Here is a 19,485-nt window from a genome sequence, read left to right as displayed (position 1 = left end):
TCCAACACACACACACACACACATATACATATGTATATATACATATATATGTAAATATATAAGATCTGGGAAGAGATCAATGAAACATATATGTTAATTTTATTGACCTTATCTCCAGATTTTTCTTCCCTTCTCTCCACCTTCTTTTCCCCACTTCTATCTGCTTTACTTCTTTTCTCCATCATTCTCTCCTCTATTCTCATTTCTCCTCTAGTTTCTTAGCTCCTCCTCTCTAATTCAAATTTTCTCTTAAGTATCCATTTGCTCTCCATTCCTCTTTGCCTATCTTCTCATCTACCAAATTCTTTTAGGAAAAACATCAATAAATAGCAAATTTAAGGTAGTGAAGGACTAGGATATAGGCAAGGACACTTTATGTATTCACCACATATTTCAGTTTCTTTGTACAAAATAACAAAAACTCAAATTTAAAACAGCCACAGAATCTGCACTGAAAGATCACATTTTTTCCATTCAATAATGTTAATTCAGTTACTTAAAATTGATCTCATTAATGTGTGAGGGAGCTTCAGGACACCTGATAGCACAGGAGCTAGCAAAAACATAAAACAAGAACCCAGAAAGTTTTAGTGTTGGGGCAAAGAATACTATGGAACTGGAAATGTTTTTAAAGTCATTCTTTTTGAAGGCAAAATTATACATAATATATATACATATATACATAATTATATATATGTGTGTATATATGTGTGTATACATGTATAGGAATGATATTTATTTATTTTAAATATTTATTTATTTACTTTAGAGTGAGAATATGAGAGGGGGAGGGGCAGAAGGAGAGGAAGAGACAGAATCTCAAGCAGACTCTGCCCTGAGTGTGGAACCCAATGCAGGGTTGAATCTCACAACCCTGAGAGCCTGACCTGAGCCAAAAACAAGAGTTGGATGCTTAACCAACTGAGCCATCCAGGTGCCCCCGTATATAAATGATATTTAAAAGAAACATTCTGGGGCACTTGGGTGGCTCAGTCGGTTAAGCAGCTGCCTTTGTCTCAGGTCATATTCTCAGGGTCCTGGGATTGAGCCCTGTGTCGATCTCCCTGCTCAGTGGGGAGTCTGCTTCTCTCTTTCCCTCTTCCTCTGCCCCTCCCCCTGCTTGTGCATTCTCTCTCTCTCAAAGTCTTTAAAAAATGAAAGAAACATTCTTAGGTTATTTAGAAACCTCACTTACATCAAACTCCTCAGCATTCCCAGGCAATGTGGCATAAAATATGTGTTGCTGTAATTTTGTATATATTATATATAACATTGTATGCTTCAGAAAATATCCATCATTATCTCATTTGATTCTCACAATTCTGCATCATAGGGAAAGTTTGTTGCTGCAGTTAAATAGCTTATTCTGACTGTCACAGTGCTCTGCCTGTGTATATAGCTGTGAGCCTTTGAATTTAAGAGCCTTTGAATATGTATATGCTTATGTGTTAGTCCACATGTGTCTCTGAGTATGCATACATTTATACATCATGAACATATATCTCTGTGTGTCTGAGAATGTTCATATGTTTTGACTATTTATTTGTACATCTATAATATATATGTCTGTGGATGTGTGTACCGGCAAATATGTTAAGAAGTATATACCTATATGTGCATTTCTAATCTGTAAACTTAACAGAACTTTCAATAGACAGCCTAAAACATGCTGTTTTCAAGCCCTACCCTGAGTATACTTTAGATGGGAGGTACCACACTCTGACCTCATTGTGTAGAGGAGGGTTCCATTGTCCACCAGTCTGAGCAGCTTGTTAGGTGTGGTCATGTTATGGGCTACTGATTTCTTGCCATTGTGAAAGAAGGTGTCAGGGGTCCAGATCTTACTAGCCAGGAGATTGTTCAGTGGAAGGATCTTCATGGGTCCATCAAATTTCAGTCTTTCATCATGCCATGTCTGTCGAAAAAATACATCAATGGTGTACTCCTAGGGACAAAAAAGAGGGAACAATGTTTGAACATAGTTCTGGTATGAACCCATAGTGCCCTTAGCAAATATTAATCATTTTGCAATATTTCCTCCAATGCACAGAAGCAGCAGTATATTAATAGTACTTACTGGTGAGTATGGCAAATGATTATGATCGAAAAATAAAGCCATGGTGATCAATAAGTATGAAAATAATATATCTGACAAGAGTTTGTTTAAGAAGGTCACTGCCAACACTGCCCTGCACATCATACAAGCTGACCACAAGACTGCCTTATGAAAAGGCAAGAACTCCCTTCTCTATGCAGTGGCATCTCTAATAAGAACAAACTCCTTACTTTGTCTCCTCTACTAAATGATCCCATATGAACATCAAAGGCCAATATAACAGTCACCATAAAATCAAAACCTTAAATTTTAAAACACATTTCATTTGAGTCTCACAAAAATAATACATCTGATGAGTTTATATTTTATTATTGTCAATAAATAAGAAACTCTTACCTATAAATAAAAACAGACAAATAGAAAAATGGGTAAATAGCATAACAGAAAATTCATAAAATAGATAAAAATTGCTAATAAGCATGCAAAATTTTTTCAAAATTGCTGTTAATCTAAATATAAAGTAAAATAACAATAAATGTTTCAGGTTTTGGTAACAGCTGACTAAATTGTTTGGCTATACCTTCTTGTAGCTATTAATTATAAAATTAAAACATATATAGAGGGGGGAGAAGAAGGGAGAAGAACCTATTTGAAAGCAATATGGTACAACTGTAAGCAGACAAAAACTTCAAGAAAGTTTACCCTTGAAAGAAGCAACGGGTGCTGCCCTAAACCTAGAATTCCTGTAGCAGATACCACAGTTTTACTGGCTCAAGGTGGAAAATAATCTGGAAATTTAGGGGTGGTACTCCTGGAAACAAGACAGTCACAAAAGGGATGGGACCCCAAATCTGCAGATATACTCTGCCCCAAATTTTAGCTGACCATTACACTATACACACATGAGCAAGACTTTGGGACTCTGTTAAAAAAAAATGCAGGCAGAAACCATAGGGAAGTCTTCCACCAAATGACAGATGATAAAACTGTGCTGAGTGATGTTTGTAAGCTTGGCAGAAATCAGAAAATGCATTGGCTTAATATCTCAGAGGATAGACCACAAGGCTGTTCAAAGAGCTGAAAATTCAGGAGAAAGCCCTGGAAGCAAGAGAATCACTGAGAGGGTGAGTCCCCAGATCTGAATGCAAACCTTACCCAAATCTCTTACCACTAAACTACACAAGGCATGGGAGACACTTTTAAGTATCCAGGTAAAATAAAGAAGCAGCCTAAAACCCTGTGGCTTAAAAATCCCTTAATGACTTTTAATCATATGTAAACTGTTTCAATATCCTTCTCTTACCTAGAAAGTACTTCATAAATTGACCCTTATCTTCTTCTCTGAGCTCTTCTTCAACCACTCTTCCCTCTACAAATTAGCCAGTCTGGCTTTTCTCTTTCTCTAGCATACCAAGCACAGTTCTGATTAAAGATTAGAATATTATATACATATCATCTAAACTGGGACATATTTGAGAGTCAAAAGAGTTTTTATCAAAAATTACAACAGGACAACTGGTATAAACCAGGACTGTCCCGGGTAAAAAGGTGGAACTAGACTCCCACATAAAGCCAAGACCCTGAATGGCTCCAACTTCAGCAAAAAGGAGAATTGGATAAAATGAACTAGACAAAACCAGTCTACAACATGAAAATTCAAAAAAGGAAACCTGTCTATCCAAGCATGGATTCTGAATGGAGAGAGGTTTAAGGGAAGCATTTCTACTGAGATTTAGCAACCTTAAATCTAATCTTATATGGGATTGATGTTTAAATACAGAGTATCTTCCTGGTTTTGAGTTTATAAACTGAGAAATTAACATAGGAATTTGCCTCAATGTGGGGATACCTCTATATTGACTTGCAAAAGCAAACACAAAAACACACTGGAAGGACATGACCACAAGTAAGTGCTTGCTGAAAATAAGCTCACAATCCACAATAGAACACCTAAGGAAATGGTCACAAGTGAGAGTCAGCTGATACAACATATAATTGAATTAGACCACTCCAAGAACTTCACATGACAGAAGAATCAAATAGATACTGTAAAGGAACTATAATTAAAATGATAAAGGCATCAAAGGAGGTATTAAGAACATTGAAAATAAAAACTCAATGGATACATTACATACAAGATTACACATCAATGAAGAGAGATTAGTAAACTGGAAATGCATATGAAGAAAAATTGTTCAGTGCACATTTCAGACAGATAAATGATGAAAAAGAACACATATGAAGGAGAGGTATAGCACCAGGAGAATAAAAGGAAAAGGTTCAGCATAATCTAATAAAATTCTAAAGTTAGAGAATAGAGAAAATTGGGGAGAAACAATATTTAACGTACTAATAGATGACAGTTTCTTACAATTGTTGAAATACATGAATCCCTAGCTTTGAGAACCATAATGAGTTGCAATCTCAATATAATAAAATAGATCCAAGCCAACATAGTGGATTGGAAGAATACCAAAGAGATCTTAAAAACAGCAAAATAGAAAAGGCATATTACCTACAAAGAAATAACAATTTCACTGATAGAAGAGTTTGTGAAAACAGTAACAGAAGCCAAAAGAATTCTGTAGCCAACTAGATTATCATTTAAGAGCAAGGTCAAATATAGATAATTTTAGATTAACAAAATAAGATAGTTTCATGGCTGCGTCAATCACAGCATTCAGATCTTATTCAGAAGTACTCATATCAAAGAAACATTCCTTGAACATTCTATCATAAACAGTTAATTCCCCTTTCCTTGTATTATTTTTCTTCATGTATTATTTTGTTAGATTGCACTGACAAAATGTATTTTTATTCGGTTACTATTTCTTTCATTCTACTAGCCTGGAGGCTTCCTGAGAGCAGAGACTTTTTTTTTTTTTTTTTGCTGCTATATCTCTAGCACCTGGCATACAGTAGCTGCTCCATAAATGTTCTCTAAATTTTTTTAATGCCACTATAGTTAATATACTGTATTATATTAGTTTCAGGTATACAATATAGTGATTCAACAATTCCATACACCATCCAGTGCTTATCATGATAAGTGCACTCAATCCCCATCACCTATTTCACCCATTCCTCTCCTACCTCCCCTCAGGTAACCATCAGTTTCTTCTCTATAGTTAGGAGCCTGTTTCTTGGTTTGTCTCTCTCTCTTTTTTCCCCTTTGCTCCTTTGTTTTGTTTCTTAAATTCCACATATGCACGAGATCGTATGGTATTTGTCTTTCTCTGACTGACTTATTTTGCTTAGCATTATACTCTCTAGCTCCATCCATGTCATTGTAAAAGGCAAGAGCTCATTCTTTTCTTTGGGTGAATAATATTCCATTGTGTATATATAACACATCTTCTTTATCCATTCATCTATCAATGGACACTTAAGCTGCTTCCATAATTTGGCTACTGTAAATAATGCTGCAATAAACATAGGGGTACATGTATCATTTCAAATTAATATTTTTGCATTTGGGGGGTAAAAACCCAGTAGTGTGATTACTGGATTGCAGAATAGTTCTTTTTTAAATTTTTGAGGAACTTCCATACTGTTTTTCATAGTGGCTTCACCAATTTGCATTCTGACCAACAGCGCAAGAGGGTTCCTTTTTCTCCACATCCTCGCCAACACTGGTTGTTTCTTATGTTTTTTATTATAGCCATTCTGAGAGGTGTGAAGTGATATCTCATTGTAGTTTTGATTTGCATTTCCCTGATATTAAGTGATTAGGAACATCTTTTCATATGTCTGTTGGCCATCTGGATGTCTTCTTTGGAGAAATGTCTGTTCATGTCTTTGGCCCACGTGTTAACTGGATTATTTGTTTTTGGGGGTGTTGAGTTGTATCAGTTCTTTTTTTGTGCCCCCTTTTTATTTTTTTTATTTTTATTTTTTTATCATGTTCAGTTAGCCAGCATATAGTACATCATTAGTTTTTGATGTAGTGTTCACAGATTCATTAGTTCTATATAATACCCAGTGCTCATCACAACACATGCCCTCCTTAATACCTATCACTCGGTTGTATCAGTTCTTTATATATTTTGAATACTAACCCTTTATTGGATATGTCATTTGTGAATACCTTCTCCCATTCAGTAGGTTGCCTTTTACTTTTGTTTGTTGTTTCCTTTGCTGTGGGGAAACTGTATTTTGATGCAGTCCTAATAGTTTATTTTTGCTTTTGTTTCCCTTGCCTCAGGAGACATATCTAGAAAAATGTTGCTATGGCTGATATCAGAGACAGTACTGCCTGAGCCCTCTTCTAGGATTTTTATGGTTTCATGTCTCACATTCAGGTCTTTAATCCATTTTGAATTTATTTTTGTGTGTGGTATAAGAAAGTGGTCCAGTTTCATTCTTTTGCATGTTGCTGTCCAGTTTTCTCAACACTGTTTGTTGAAGAGACTATCTTTCTCCCATTGGATATTCTTGCCTCCTTTGTTGATTAGTTGACCATATAATTGTGGGTTTATTTCTGGGTTTTCTACTCTCTTCTATTGATCTATGTGTCTATTTATGTGCCATTACCATACTGCTTTGATTACTACAGCTTTGTAATGTAACTTGAAATCTGTAATTGTGATACCTCCTATTTTGCTTCTCTTTTTCAAAACTGCTTTGGAAATTTGTGTCTTTGTGGTTCCATATTAATGTTAGGATTGTTTGTTCTAGTTCTGTGAAAAATGTTGTTGGTAGTTTGAGTAGTTTGATAGGGATTGCATTAAATGTGTAGATTGTTTTGGGTAGTATAGCTATTTTAACAATATTTGTTCTTCCAATCTGTGAGCATGGAATGTCTTTCCATTTCTTTGTATTATCTTCAATTTCTTGTATGACTGTTTTATAGTTTTCAGAGCATATGCTTTTCACCCTTTGGTTAGGTTTATTCCTAGGTGTCGTCTTATTTTTGGTGCAATTGTAAATGGGACTGTTTTCTTAATGTTGCTTTCTGCTGTTTCATTATTAATGTATAGAAATATAACAGATTTTTGCACATGGATTTTGTATCCTGTGGCTTTACTGAAATCATTAATCAGTTCTAGTAGGTTTTTGGTGGAATCTTTAGGGTTTTCTACACATAGTATCATGTCATCTGCAAATAGTGAAAGTTTTACTTCTTCATTACTGATTTGGATGCCTTTTATTTCTTTTTGTTGTCTAACTGCTGTGGCTAGGACTCCCAGTACTATATTGAATAAAAGTGGTGAGAGGAGGGCGCCTGGGTGGCTCAGTTGGTTAAGCGACTGCCTTCGGCTCAGGTCATGATCCTGGAGTCCCAGGATCGAGTCCCGCATCGGGCTCCCTGCTCAGCAGGGAGTCTGCTTCTCCCTCTGACCCTCCCCCCTCTCATGCTCTCTCTCTATCTCATTCTCTCTCTCAAATAAATAAATAAAATCTTTAAAAAAAAATTAAAAAAAAAAAGTGGTGAGAGTGGACATCCTTGTCTTATTCCTGACCTTAGGGGAAATGCTCTCAGTATTTCCCCATTGAGGATGATGTTGGCTGTGGGTTTTTCATATGTGGCTTTTATCATGCTGAGGTATGTTCCCTCCAAACCTACTTTGTTGAGGGCTTTTATCCTGAATCAATGTTGTACTTTGTGAAATGCTTTTTCTATGTCTGTTGAAATCATCATGTGGTTTTTATCCTTTCTTTTACTGATGTGATGTATCACATTAATTGATTTGTGAATACTGAACCACCCTGCATGCTGGGAATAAATCCCACTTGATTGTGATGAATAATTTTTTAAAAATATATTTTTGGAATCTGGCTGCTAATATTTTATTTAGGAATTTTGCATCCATATTCATGAGAGATATTGGCCCGTAGTTCTCTTCTTTTTTGGTGTCTGTCTTAATCTGGTTTTGGTATCAGGGTGATACTGGCCTCACAGAATGAATTTGGAGGCTTTCCTTCTATTTTTTGGAAGTGTTTGAGAAGAATAGGTATTAACTCTTATTTAAATGTTTGGTAGAATTCCCCTGTGACACCGTCTAGTCCTGGACTTTTGTCTGCTGGGTTTTGTGACTACTGGTTTAATTTCCTTGTTGATAATCAGTCTGTCCAAATTTTCTATTTCTTCCTGGTTTAGTTTTGGTAGATTAAATATTTCTAGAAATTTATCCATTTCTTCTAGGTTGTCTAATTTGTTGGCATATAGTTTTTCACAATATTATCTTACAATTGTTTGTATTTCTGGGGTGTTGATTATTTCTCCTCCTTCATTTCTGATTTTGAGTACTCTCTCTCTCTCTTTGATGAATCTGGCTAGAGGTTCATCAATTTTATTGATCTTTTCAAAGAACCAGTTCCTGGTTTCACTGATCTGTTCAATTTCTTTTCTAGTTTCTATATCATTTATTTCTGCTCTAATATTTATTATTTCACTCCTTCTGCTGGCTTTTGGTTTTGTTTGTTGTTCTGTACCTAGCTCCTTGGTGTGTAATGTTAGGTTGTTTATTTGAGATATTTCTTGCTTCTTGAGGTAGCCCTGTATTGCTATAAACTTCTTTCTTAGGACCACTTTTGCTGTATCTCAAAGGTTTTGGACAATTGTGTTTTCATTTTCATTTGTTTCCATGTACTTTTTAATTTCTTTTTTGATTTCTTGTTTGGTCCATTCATTGTTTAGTAGCATGTTATTTAATCTCCATGAATTTGTGCTTTTTTCCAGATTTTTTCTTGTGGTTGATTTCCAGTTTCATAGCATTGTGGTCAGAAACCATGCATGTTATTACTTTGATCTTTTTGAAATTGTTGTGACTTGTTGTATGGCCTAATATGTGATCTATTCTGGAGACTGTTCCACATGCACTTGAAAAGAATATGTATTCTGCTGTTTTAGGACAGAATGTTCTTAATATATCTGTTAAATCCATCTAGTCTGGTGTGTCATTCAAGGCCACTGTTTCCTTGTTGATTTTCTGTTTAGATGATCTGTCTATTGATGTAAGTGTGTCAAAAGTCCTTTGACTGATTTTTACAGATATACTTATTTTTACTGCTTTTCTGTTTCCTACTTTTCTTACTCCTACTTACGGTCTTTCTTTTCCTATCAAAGAGTCCCCTGTAGTATTTCTTGTAGGTGTGGCTTACTTGTCATGAACTCCTTTAGTTTTTTGTTTGTCTGAGAAACTCTTTATCTCTCCTTCTATTCTGAATGATAGCTTTGCTGGATAGAGTATTCTTGGCTGCAGATTTTTCCCTTTCAGCACTTTGAATATATCATGCCACTCCCTTCTAGCCTGTAAAGTTTCTGCTGAAAACTCAGCTGATTTCCTTATTGGGTGTCCTTTGTATGTAACTGTCTTCTTTTCTCTTATAACCTTTAAAATTCTTTCTTTATCATTTTTTCTTTTTTTTTTTGCCAGTTTATTACTATGTGTCTTTGTGTGGACCTCCTTGGGTAGAATTTGTTGGGGGATCACTGTGCCTCCTGAACTAGACATCTGTTTCCCTCTCCAGATTCAGGAAGTTTTCAGCTATTATTTCTTCAAATACATTTTTTGCCCCCCTTCCTCTCTTTTTCTTCTGGGATCCCTATAATATGAATGTGATTATGGTTGATGGAGTCTCTGAGTTCCCTAAATCTATTCTCATTATGCAGTATCTGTCTCTCATCTGTTCAGCTTGATTGCTTTCCATTGTTCTATCCTCCAGGTCACTTATATGATCCTCTGCTTTCTGTAGCCTACTCTGTGTTCCATCTATATTTTTAATTGCATTTATAAAGTTATTCATCTCTGATATGTTATTTTTTTATCACTTCATTAAGGGTCTCACTGATGTCCTCTACTCCTTTCTCAAGTCAAATGAGTATCTTTATGATCATTGCGTTAAATTCTCTATAAAGCATATTACTTATTTCAGTGTCACTTAGATATCCTGCTGTGATTTTGCTGTGTTCTTTCATTTGGGACAAATTCCTCTGCCTCTTCATTTTGTCTACTTCTCTGTGTCTCTTTCTGTGTGTTAGGAAAGTCAGCTACATCCTTTGCTCTTGAAAGTAGTGGCTTTATGAAGAAGAGTTTCTGTAGTGCCCTGCAGTGTACTATCCCCTGTTCATCAGAACCTGGCACTTCAGGGCAGCCTCCTATGTGTGTTGCTTGCATCCTGTTATTGTATCTGTATAGCTTTCCCTTTCCCCGTCCAGATTTCTTCACTAACTCTGCCTGTTGTGGGCTGTGCTTGCACTCTGTGGTGTGAGACCCAGACAGACTAGCTCTGAGGCAGAGCATGACCATAGGAGGGCTCAGGGGTGGAGTGTTGGTGTTAGTAAAATTTGCACTGAGCTGCTAGTCCTAGAGTGATCCCTCAAATCACTGCAGTAGCCAGGGGTGTGACGTGCAGCAGTGGAGGTAGTTGGGGTACAAAGTGTCTGTGTATGCATCTGCTGGTCAAGGCACACACATGGCATTAACAAAATTTGCACTGAGCCACTAGTTGTAGGCAGGATCCCTAAGCATGGTGGTCACAGGTGCAGCACAGAGAGGCAGAAGCAGGATGGGGCATGTGCAGTGTTAACAAAATTTATACTAAGTCCAGGGCAGAGGCCAGCAGGCTTGGAGTGGACCACTCCTCAGGAAAACTCGTGGGTGGGACACACTGCTAACAGGTTAGGTAGCAAGTGTCTGTGTAGTGCCACATCTCATAGGTGGCTCTGAGTTTATCTGGGAGGATAGGGGAGGAAAATGGCACCTGACAGCTCCTTTGTTCCCAGAGAAGTCCCCCAATACACTCCACAATAGTATAAACAGATCTCCCTCCAGTTGTGCAAGCTGTCACTTCTATGTTGCTTTTGCTCAGTCTGTTGTCTCTTTAAGGGCAGGGACCTGGCTATCACTCACCTTCCCAGCTTACCCAGGGCTGAGTCAGCTGACTTTTAAAGCTCTAGGCTCCAAGTCCTGCCAGTTATACAAACTCATGGAATTCAGTCCCTTTGGTTTTCAAGGCCAGACATTACAGGGATTAATTTTCCCTGTGTGGGCTCCCTTGTGCTTTCTCCTCTCAATGACCACAGTTCCATCTCTTCTGTGGGCAGCTCCCCTCTACTGGTTCTGCCCTTCCTAACCTCTCTGATGCCCTTCTTCTCTACATTTAGTTGTGGAATTTGTTCTGCCAGTCTTTGGATCACTCTCTGGTTTATTGACTTAGATGTGTTATCTAGTTGTAAACATGGGAAAGGGTGAGCTTAGGGTCCTCCTACTCCACCATCTTGCACCCCTCCACCAAAGAGCTTCAGAAAATATAAAACATAAATATTTTTGATAAAGAAATGATTGAATAAATCCTCATGAAAAGAACTATTAAAATAAGTTATTTGTGTAGTTGAAAAATTAAAATAGCAGGAAGATTGAAGAAGGAATAGTGAGCACAACTATTAACCAACATATGGTTAAACTAAACAAATAATGGCTCTCTACAAATAATAATGACTATAAAAACTAGGTGGAATAAATAACTAGAGTAAACCTAATGGAAGGAGGGAGTAGGGATATGTTGGTTAATGCATTATTGTATTACTTGTGAGGAGAGGGGAGATATTAAACTTTAGGTCAAGTATGTATGTTAATGTTTAAAGTAACCATTAAAGAATGTACTAGATATAAATATAAAACTTATAGGGGCGCCTGGGTGGCTCAGTCATTAAGCGTCTGCCTTCGGCTCAGGTCATGATCCCAGGGTCCTGGGATCAAGCCCCGCATCAGCCTCCGTGCTCGGCGGGGAGCCTGCTTCTCCCTCTCCCACCCCCTCTGCTTGTGTTCCCTCTCTCACTGTGACTCTCTGTCAAATAAATAAAATCTTTAAAAAAATAAATAAATATAAAACTTATAAAATAGAGAAAAACAATTGGGAATATAGAAAATGCTTCAATCTATAGAAGACAAGTAAGAATAAAGCATGGAAAAACATAGGAAAAAGAATATGTGAGATAGTAGAAACAAAATATATTCTAAGGATAAATAAACAGTGTAGCCACATGCTATGTATATACAAGAGTCACACCTAAAGAAACTTAAAAACACAGGTTGAAAGTAAAGTAATAGAAATGTATATATGGTAATAATGTGGTAAAACTATAAAGTACAGACAGAGTGGACTTTAAGACAAACATTTTTCTTTGGGATAAAATATCATTACATTAAAAAATAAAGTATATTCCGTGGAAAAATATCAATTCTAAATTTTTATGTATAAGATAACATGGACTCAAAATACATAAGACAAATTTGAATTACCAGGAGAATGTGACAAGCCCATTGATTCTCAATAAATGAAAGAACAATTAGAACAATTTGCATGATTAAAATATGTGAACAACCCAATTGACAAGAGGACCTAAGGGATATATGGATAGATAGATAGATCTATATATAGATAGGTACATATGTATCTGTATATATATAGGCTTATCCATCTTACACTTAGTAAGACACATTTTTTTGCCAAAAATAAATGATCGTGTGTTAAGTCATAAAGCAAATCTCAAGAAACAAAAATATTTCATATCCTTCAAGCCATCTTTTTCAATATGAGGCATTAAATTAGAAACTAATAACAAAATTTTACATGTAAAAATTGAAAACCCCACTATAAAAATTTCAAGAAGCAAAGAAAAACCATAAAGGATATTAGAAAATACTTAGGACTGAACAACAGTGAAAATGTTTATAGAATATGAAATCTTGTAGTGGGACACTCACGTGGTACTTGGAAGGAAACTGATAGCTGTAAAGAAGCCTTAAAGATAGCCTTAAAAAGTAAAAGCTTAAACTAATCTAATCAAGAAACCAGAAGAACCACACAGTACCCCAAATAAAGAAAAAGATAATTGACGCTTGTGGGGAAGAAGTGGCAGAAGCATTTCTGGTCTCGGCCTCTGTTTCCCACTCTCCTTCCATCTCTAACCATCCATGGGCATCCTGGAGCCACCCTGCTGCCTCCACCCCCTCCTACTGCTCACGATGTGTGTGTCAGTCCCCACACTTTGTGCTCCTCCATCTGGGCCACAGATGGTGGGGATCTGATGAGCATCTAATAAAACAAAAGGAATTAAGTATGGATGGATGGGAGGGAGAGTGGGAAGGAGGGATGAAAGAAAAAAAAAGATCCAGACAAATGCAAAAATCAGTGAAACAGAAAACAAAAAATAAATAATACATATGATGAACAAAACCCAAAACAGGTTACTTTGACAACACTAACAATATAGAAAACTTCTGATAAGTTTAATAAAGAAAAAGAGACAAAATAAGGGAGAATAATTGGGGATGGGGTAGGAATACAGATTAAATAAGATGTGCCAAAAATGTTAATTTTTGAACTAGGTGATTGGTACATGAGGTTCTATTAAACTATTTTGTGTGTGTCTGTGTGTGTGTGTGTGTATTATATGTATAATAACTACCATCCTGTAGAGAATAGATTATAGGGTGACAAGAGTAGAGACAGGGAAATCAGTTAGGGGCTTTTTACAATTGGATATGCTAGAGGCAATGGTGGCCTGAACCAGAGCACTAGCAGTTGAGGTAATGAGAAGTGGTTTAAATTGGGAACTCCTATGAACACAGATACAAAGAACCATGAATAAAATAATAAACAAACCAATACATGTATTTAAAAATCATTATCAAGTCTGATTCTTTCAAGGAATGTAAAAGATGACCTAACACTAGAGAAACCTATTAATGTAATTAACTGCATTAATAGATTAAAGGAGAAAAATCATGCAATTGTCTTAATAGGGGACAAAAGAGAAGTTGCAAAATTTCAAATACATTTATAACACATACATACACACCTTAGAAAACTAGTAATAAAATGTAGAGTAGATCTATCTATATTTATTACTGTTCACTGTCATTTGTTTGACCTTTCTAGAAAATCTCGTAGAAACTCCCATGTTATGAGTTCTGCCTTCGTAAATTAAGAGTCAAAACTTAAATTACCAGTTTTTTGGAACTAGAATCAGACTAGAGACCTAAGAAACACCAATCACACAAACATGCACACACACACACACACACACACACACGCACACGCACACACACATCCCATAGGAAACTTCAGTTCAGAAGTGTCAACATGAGGAAACAGGATCTGCATGGAGTTTCTACTTTTACTGTGGTGGCAGTAGTGCAGATGGTGGCAAAGCCACCTTGTTTTTTAGTGGCCATATTGGCCACTAAACACATAAAATTTAACCTCAAAGATAATCAAGAAAATGCCGCTAACATCAATTAGACACCATTTCATACTCATCAGAATGGCAAAAAATAGTGTAATAATAGAAAGTTAGCAAAAGTGCAGAGAAATGGACCTTTCATACACTGCCAGTGGGATTATAAATTGTTACAACCCATCAAGAGAGTAATTTGGTCTTATCTGAAAAAAGTTAAAAATGTACAACCATTACAAATAAAAATTTTTATCTGTAGGTACACACCCTACAGAACCTCAAACACGTTCTCAAGAAGATGTGTACAAGAGTGTTTATTGTTATCAGTGTTTTTAATAGCAAAACAATTAGAAAGAGCCTAAAGGCACATTGGCAAGAGAATTGAACAAATGTGTAAATAAAAAATATGCATAAACTGAAATAGTCTATAGCAGTTAAAATAAATGAATTAGAGTTAAAAGCATCAAAAAGAATAGCTTCTAATACATAGTTGAAAAAAATAAATTGTAATATAATACACAAGCTATGATCCATAGGCATTGTCATTGCCTCATAGGCAGACCACTCCCCCCTTATTTTGACCATACAGTCCTCCCTTTGCTCTTTGCCTTCTTACCATCACTCTGAATTTTGAAGAATTATAATCCACCTGCCCCTTTCAGTTGCATTTAGTCTTTGAAATAGTCTTATTAGCATTGTTTATGTGTCCTGCCTGTCTATTTCACATAAAAGTAGCCCAGGAGATTACTGGTCATGGACTCCTAAGCAAAACCCCATAGACATGGACTCCTTCCTTTATTGCATCTGGGAATATGGTATCCTATAGAATAAGAGGAAACTGACAGCCCAGGAGGCTTTCAAAACAGACAAAGGCTCCCCTTCATTCTGTACCTCAGACTACCAGTAAGTGAGGGCTTGAAATGAACATAGCCACTTTTTCTAGTGTTAGGCAGGAAATAAGTACAACAATCTCAAGCTCACTGCCACCAGGAAAGAGGTCCCTGTGCTACTTTCTTTTTAATATATACCATTTTTTTTTCCTTTATGATCTTTGGATACTCTGGTAACTTTGCATTATTTTCACAAGCAGTAGTCAGACCAAAATGTATGCCATCTGTTATAAAGAATCATGATTATAATATCTTTTATGAATTCATATTTCCCAAGCTTCTGTTTTCTTTCTTTTTTCATTAGGCTATATGATTATTTCTCTTATTGTATTACTACTTGCCTCATAACCTGGCTGTCCACTGTATACCCTAGGAAGTTTCTCTGTTGACAAGCGGCAGCTGGCACTTGTTACCTAGCAGGTATCTAAACAGTTAAAGTATCCCTGGGAAGAGAGTGAAGTTGACAATACCTAGAATTGGCATTTTAAGTTTCCCAGTTGTTCTCGTTCTGACTCTACTAACATTACTGCTCTTTGTCCTCCTTATTTTCCCACTAGCTTTATCAGTACATTCAGATAGATATTCATTAAATACATAATCCAGGACCCTGGGTCCCTGAACCTGTGGTACGTCAAAACCTGGGGCCTTAGGATAAGAGTTAGAAGTTTTTATAGAAGGTGCTTCGGACCAGGAGAGCATCCAAAGTTTTTCTCAGCTGTTAGCTTTCTTTTTTTCCTTATAGAGGTATGATTGTCAACTAAAAATTGTTTATATTTAGGTTGTACAATGTGATTTGTAAAGGTGTATAATTGATCATTTAATATATGTATACATTGTGAAATGATTACCACAATCAAATTAACACCTCTATCACCTCATATGGTCACCTGTGTGTGTGTGTGTGTGTGTGTGTGTGTGTGTGTGTGTGGTAAGAACACTTAAGATCTACTCTCTTAGAAAATATCAACTGTCTCCTTTCTACCTTCCTTTCCAATCACTGATCATATGCATAGCTTTCCATTTTTAAGCCAGTATCCCATTTCTCTGCATTCTGATTCAAAGGATCTTGGGAGAAGAGGGAAAATTTCCGCTTGCCAACAGCCATTGCTCACTGGTGAGGAATGGACATAACCAATTTGAGAGAGAAATGGCAATGAAACTGCATTTTCACTAAATCTTTTGCAGCCTTCCCCTCACTGCCACCTACACCATCTTTCCATACATGGATTGAGAAAATGGTGTAAATTCTTCTAAACGTAGAAAGTCATAGACGGTCATATGGCCTTAGATAATTCAAATTGGGATCATATCCCTTGTTCTGTTTTTCTCCCGGGAGAGCATAGGTACAGGATTGGTATTACTGAGGAGCAGCATGTTTGGTTTCTTTTTGACCATCAAGCTTTATTTGTTACAAATGGTTAACACAAGACTTTCATTTGTAATGACTATAAAATTCCCATTGTAATCGGTTTCCAATTTATATCTATAGTCTTTAATAAATTTTCTTTCTCTGACTTTTCCCTTAGAAACATCTACTACTGTTTGCTTTCACCTCTTTGCCCAATTACCTATTGTCACAGCTCTTTACATTCATAAATGGCAAAGCCACCCAAACTAGTAGCCCAAAGCTTGGAGTCATCAATCATTGACTCACTAGTCTTGCTATTCCACAGTGTCTCCTAAAGAAAGCTACTTTTACTCTTTGTCTGCACGGCTTGCTATTAATGTTTCATATCATTTCAATAAACACTTAACAAAGGACCTGTATCATGTCCTATGCTAGGTGCTAGAGATACAGAAATATTCCGGACATGTTCTCTACCTTTGAAGGACTTTCAGTCAAGCGGAGAAACACAGTCATAATTTTCCCCTCAAAATTTAATTTGAGACATCTCATTTATTCTTGCATTTAACAAATAGTTGAGAGTCTACCAAGTGTCAAACATTGATAAGATATTGGTGATATGAAGATTAACAAAACAAGTATGGCCCTTTATGGAGCTTTTTATCAAACTCAGCATCTATGTCTGTGGAGGTCAGTGTTTAGTAAGGAGTACAATGGCTGCAAAGGGTTATGGGTGACACTGGTTCAATGCTCAAACTGGCACCACAGTTTTTCCTCTTTGTGAACAAGAAACTTGTCCCTATATCCTTACGAAAGTATTCCAGACCAAGATTCCTTTTGGCTGGAAGTGAGTCAAGAACCCAGCCAGCTCTAACTTTCATCTACTCGCCCAAGCAGTCTGTAGTCTCAGGAGAGCCTGGGTGATTGTTTCAGCTAGTTGCTAAAGTCAGACAACTTTCTGATGTTTCACCCAAAAAGTCATCCCTGACCTAGGGTCAATTGCCACAGTATACTAAGTACAGGAAGAAGAAATTTTTTAAAACATCATTAATGTGTTTCCCAGCCAGAGTGATCATAGCTATTCTACCTTGTAACAAGATGGAAGTGCAGCTAAAAATAACCTGAAATTTATCTGATCAAAGTCTGCCCTCCCTATCAGGAAAGCTATTCTGTTGCTTCTACTTAATCCTGAGGGAGAAAAACAAACAAGTAGAATATGAAACTTGAAGAGATACAAAATTTGGATTGTTTGAAATGTCTCCAGGGCCTCTGCATACCCATGTGTGCCTACTTGGGTGGGGAAGGAACTGGTTTGGGTAGAGGCTACACGTGTGTTTCCACAGTATTCCTGGATTTAGGTATCTGCACATGTGTGTTCATGAAGTGCCTGGGATAGCATGTGGATTATTTTTATTAAGTATGTATTTTCTTGTACACATGTATATTTGTCTGAATGTACTTGTGGATGTTGGTGCATAAGTGAGAGTAAATGAGAGTGTGTGAGTGTAAATGTGTGTGTTCAAAGAGTAGCTTCAGTGGCTTTCTTGTAAAAATCCTAATCCATCATTAGTTCCCAGAAATACAAAGAGAGAGCTGCATATCTCTGGTGAATCTGGTTATATCCAGTGGCCTATAAGCTCTCTGAACATAAGGATTTCTAGAGCCCCTTAATGCAGAGTTGGGCTTCTAAGGAGTACTTGTTGAATGACCAACTGGCAATAGTTTTAACACATGCCTGGATCTAAAGCTATGGGTGTTAGTAGTCAACAGGTTGAGAGAGAGTAATCTAGACCTACAGGCCTTCCTGATGCCCCTGTGAGAGACCCGTCTCCTCCACCCCTCATACATCAAACATGCCCCTTACTGAGCTTTCCCTATGTGTCAAGTATTCTATTAAGTGCCAGGGAAGCCATGAAGACTTGGTACTTGTCCTTAAGGAGTCTACAGGGAGTCTGTTATATCTCTGTATCCTCTTTGTTCCACACTTGAAAAACAAAGTTCAGGCCTGGCCTCACAACCACTCATGACTCCCTCTGCTGAAAACTAGCCTACTTTTCCAACTGACTTACAGACCTTGCCTGACTGAAGAGCCATGTAAAGTCAACATACCTAAACCAACTCTCAGCCTCCAGTCTTTTTCCCCTTGTAGTCCACCCTGTACAGACTGCTAGGTCATTCTAAATCATTCTAAAACAACACTTGCATATTTTTACTGCCCTCTTCAAATCCACTCAATCATTCTATATTACCTACAGACAAACTCTATCACATCCCTATATAATTGTTTATATTTACCCAACAGGTCTAAAGAAAACTTGTCTCCTGCTAAGTAGTAGTGCCACTGAAGATACACAGAAAAAAATCTAAGTAGTGATCATGGACATTTCATATTTTTTTTGGATATTTCATACTGTTTAAACATTTTTTTCTGATTTTAAGATTTTTATTTTCCATACAAAGTCACTCATTCAACAAAAATTCTTTGAGCATCTATTAACTGCCAGGCATATTGAGCATATAATAACTTCTTTGTTTCCTTACATGATAATTATTCAATCAAATATCTGATACTTAGTAGGTATTGATCAGATGGTCCATTAGGATGGGGTCTCCTGCCTCAACTCTCCACTACATTCTTTGCTTTGGCAGCAAGGGATAATGGAAGGAGAAGGAGAAGTCCTTGAAGATGGCTCATGAGTCTCCCCTTACTGGTTCTGCTGTGCCCTGCTCTATTCCTTGATTCTCTCTGAAGCTTTCCCCTGCACACATCTGTAGAAGGATCAGTTTCCAAAAGTGGCTTTGACCCTTTCTCCAAATATTTTACATCACCATGGTCAGTCCATTACCCCAACGAATGGAGCCTGTTTGCAAGGAACAGACTTCTTGGATGACACCACAGGCTGCTTGACTCTCCGAGAGTCCCCACCACAATGCTCTCCTCACATAACCTAACTCTGCTAATATGTGTGCAGTGTTGACAAAATGTGAAGAGAGAAGTCAGGGAAAG

General features: G+C 36.9%; 1 protein-coding gene across 3 annotated transcripts in view; it reads right to left on the bottom strand.

The window, feature by feature from the left end:
* Positions 1-19,485, bottom strand: part of GABRA3 (gamma-aminobutyric acid type A receptor subunit alpha3) — a 386,726-nt gene that overhangs the window by 107,206 nt on the left and 260,035 nt on the right. For all 3 annotated transcript variants that reach the window (XM_078065249.1, XM_078065248.1, XM_078065247.1), the window contains one exon: positions 1,725-1,945. In XM_078065249.1, coding sequence (XP_077921375.1) covers positions 1,725-1,945 — 221 coding nt within the window. The remainder of the gene's footprint in view (positions 1-1,724; positions 1,946-19,485) is intronic.

Source organism: Halichoerus grypus, chromosome X (genome assembly GCF_964656455.1).
Source record: "Halichoerus grypus chromosome X, mHalGry1.hap1.1, whole genome shotgun sequence".
Classification (NCBI taxonomy): domain Eukaryota; kingdom Metazoa; phylum Chordata; class Mammalia; order Carnivora; family Phocidae; genus Halichoerus; species Halichoerus grypus.
Note: the sequence above shows the minus strand (reverse complement) of the source record. Positions and strands in the feature narration are given on the sequence as shown.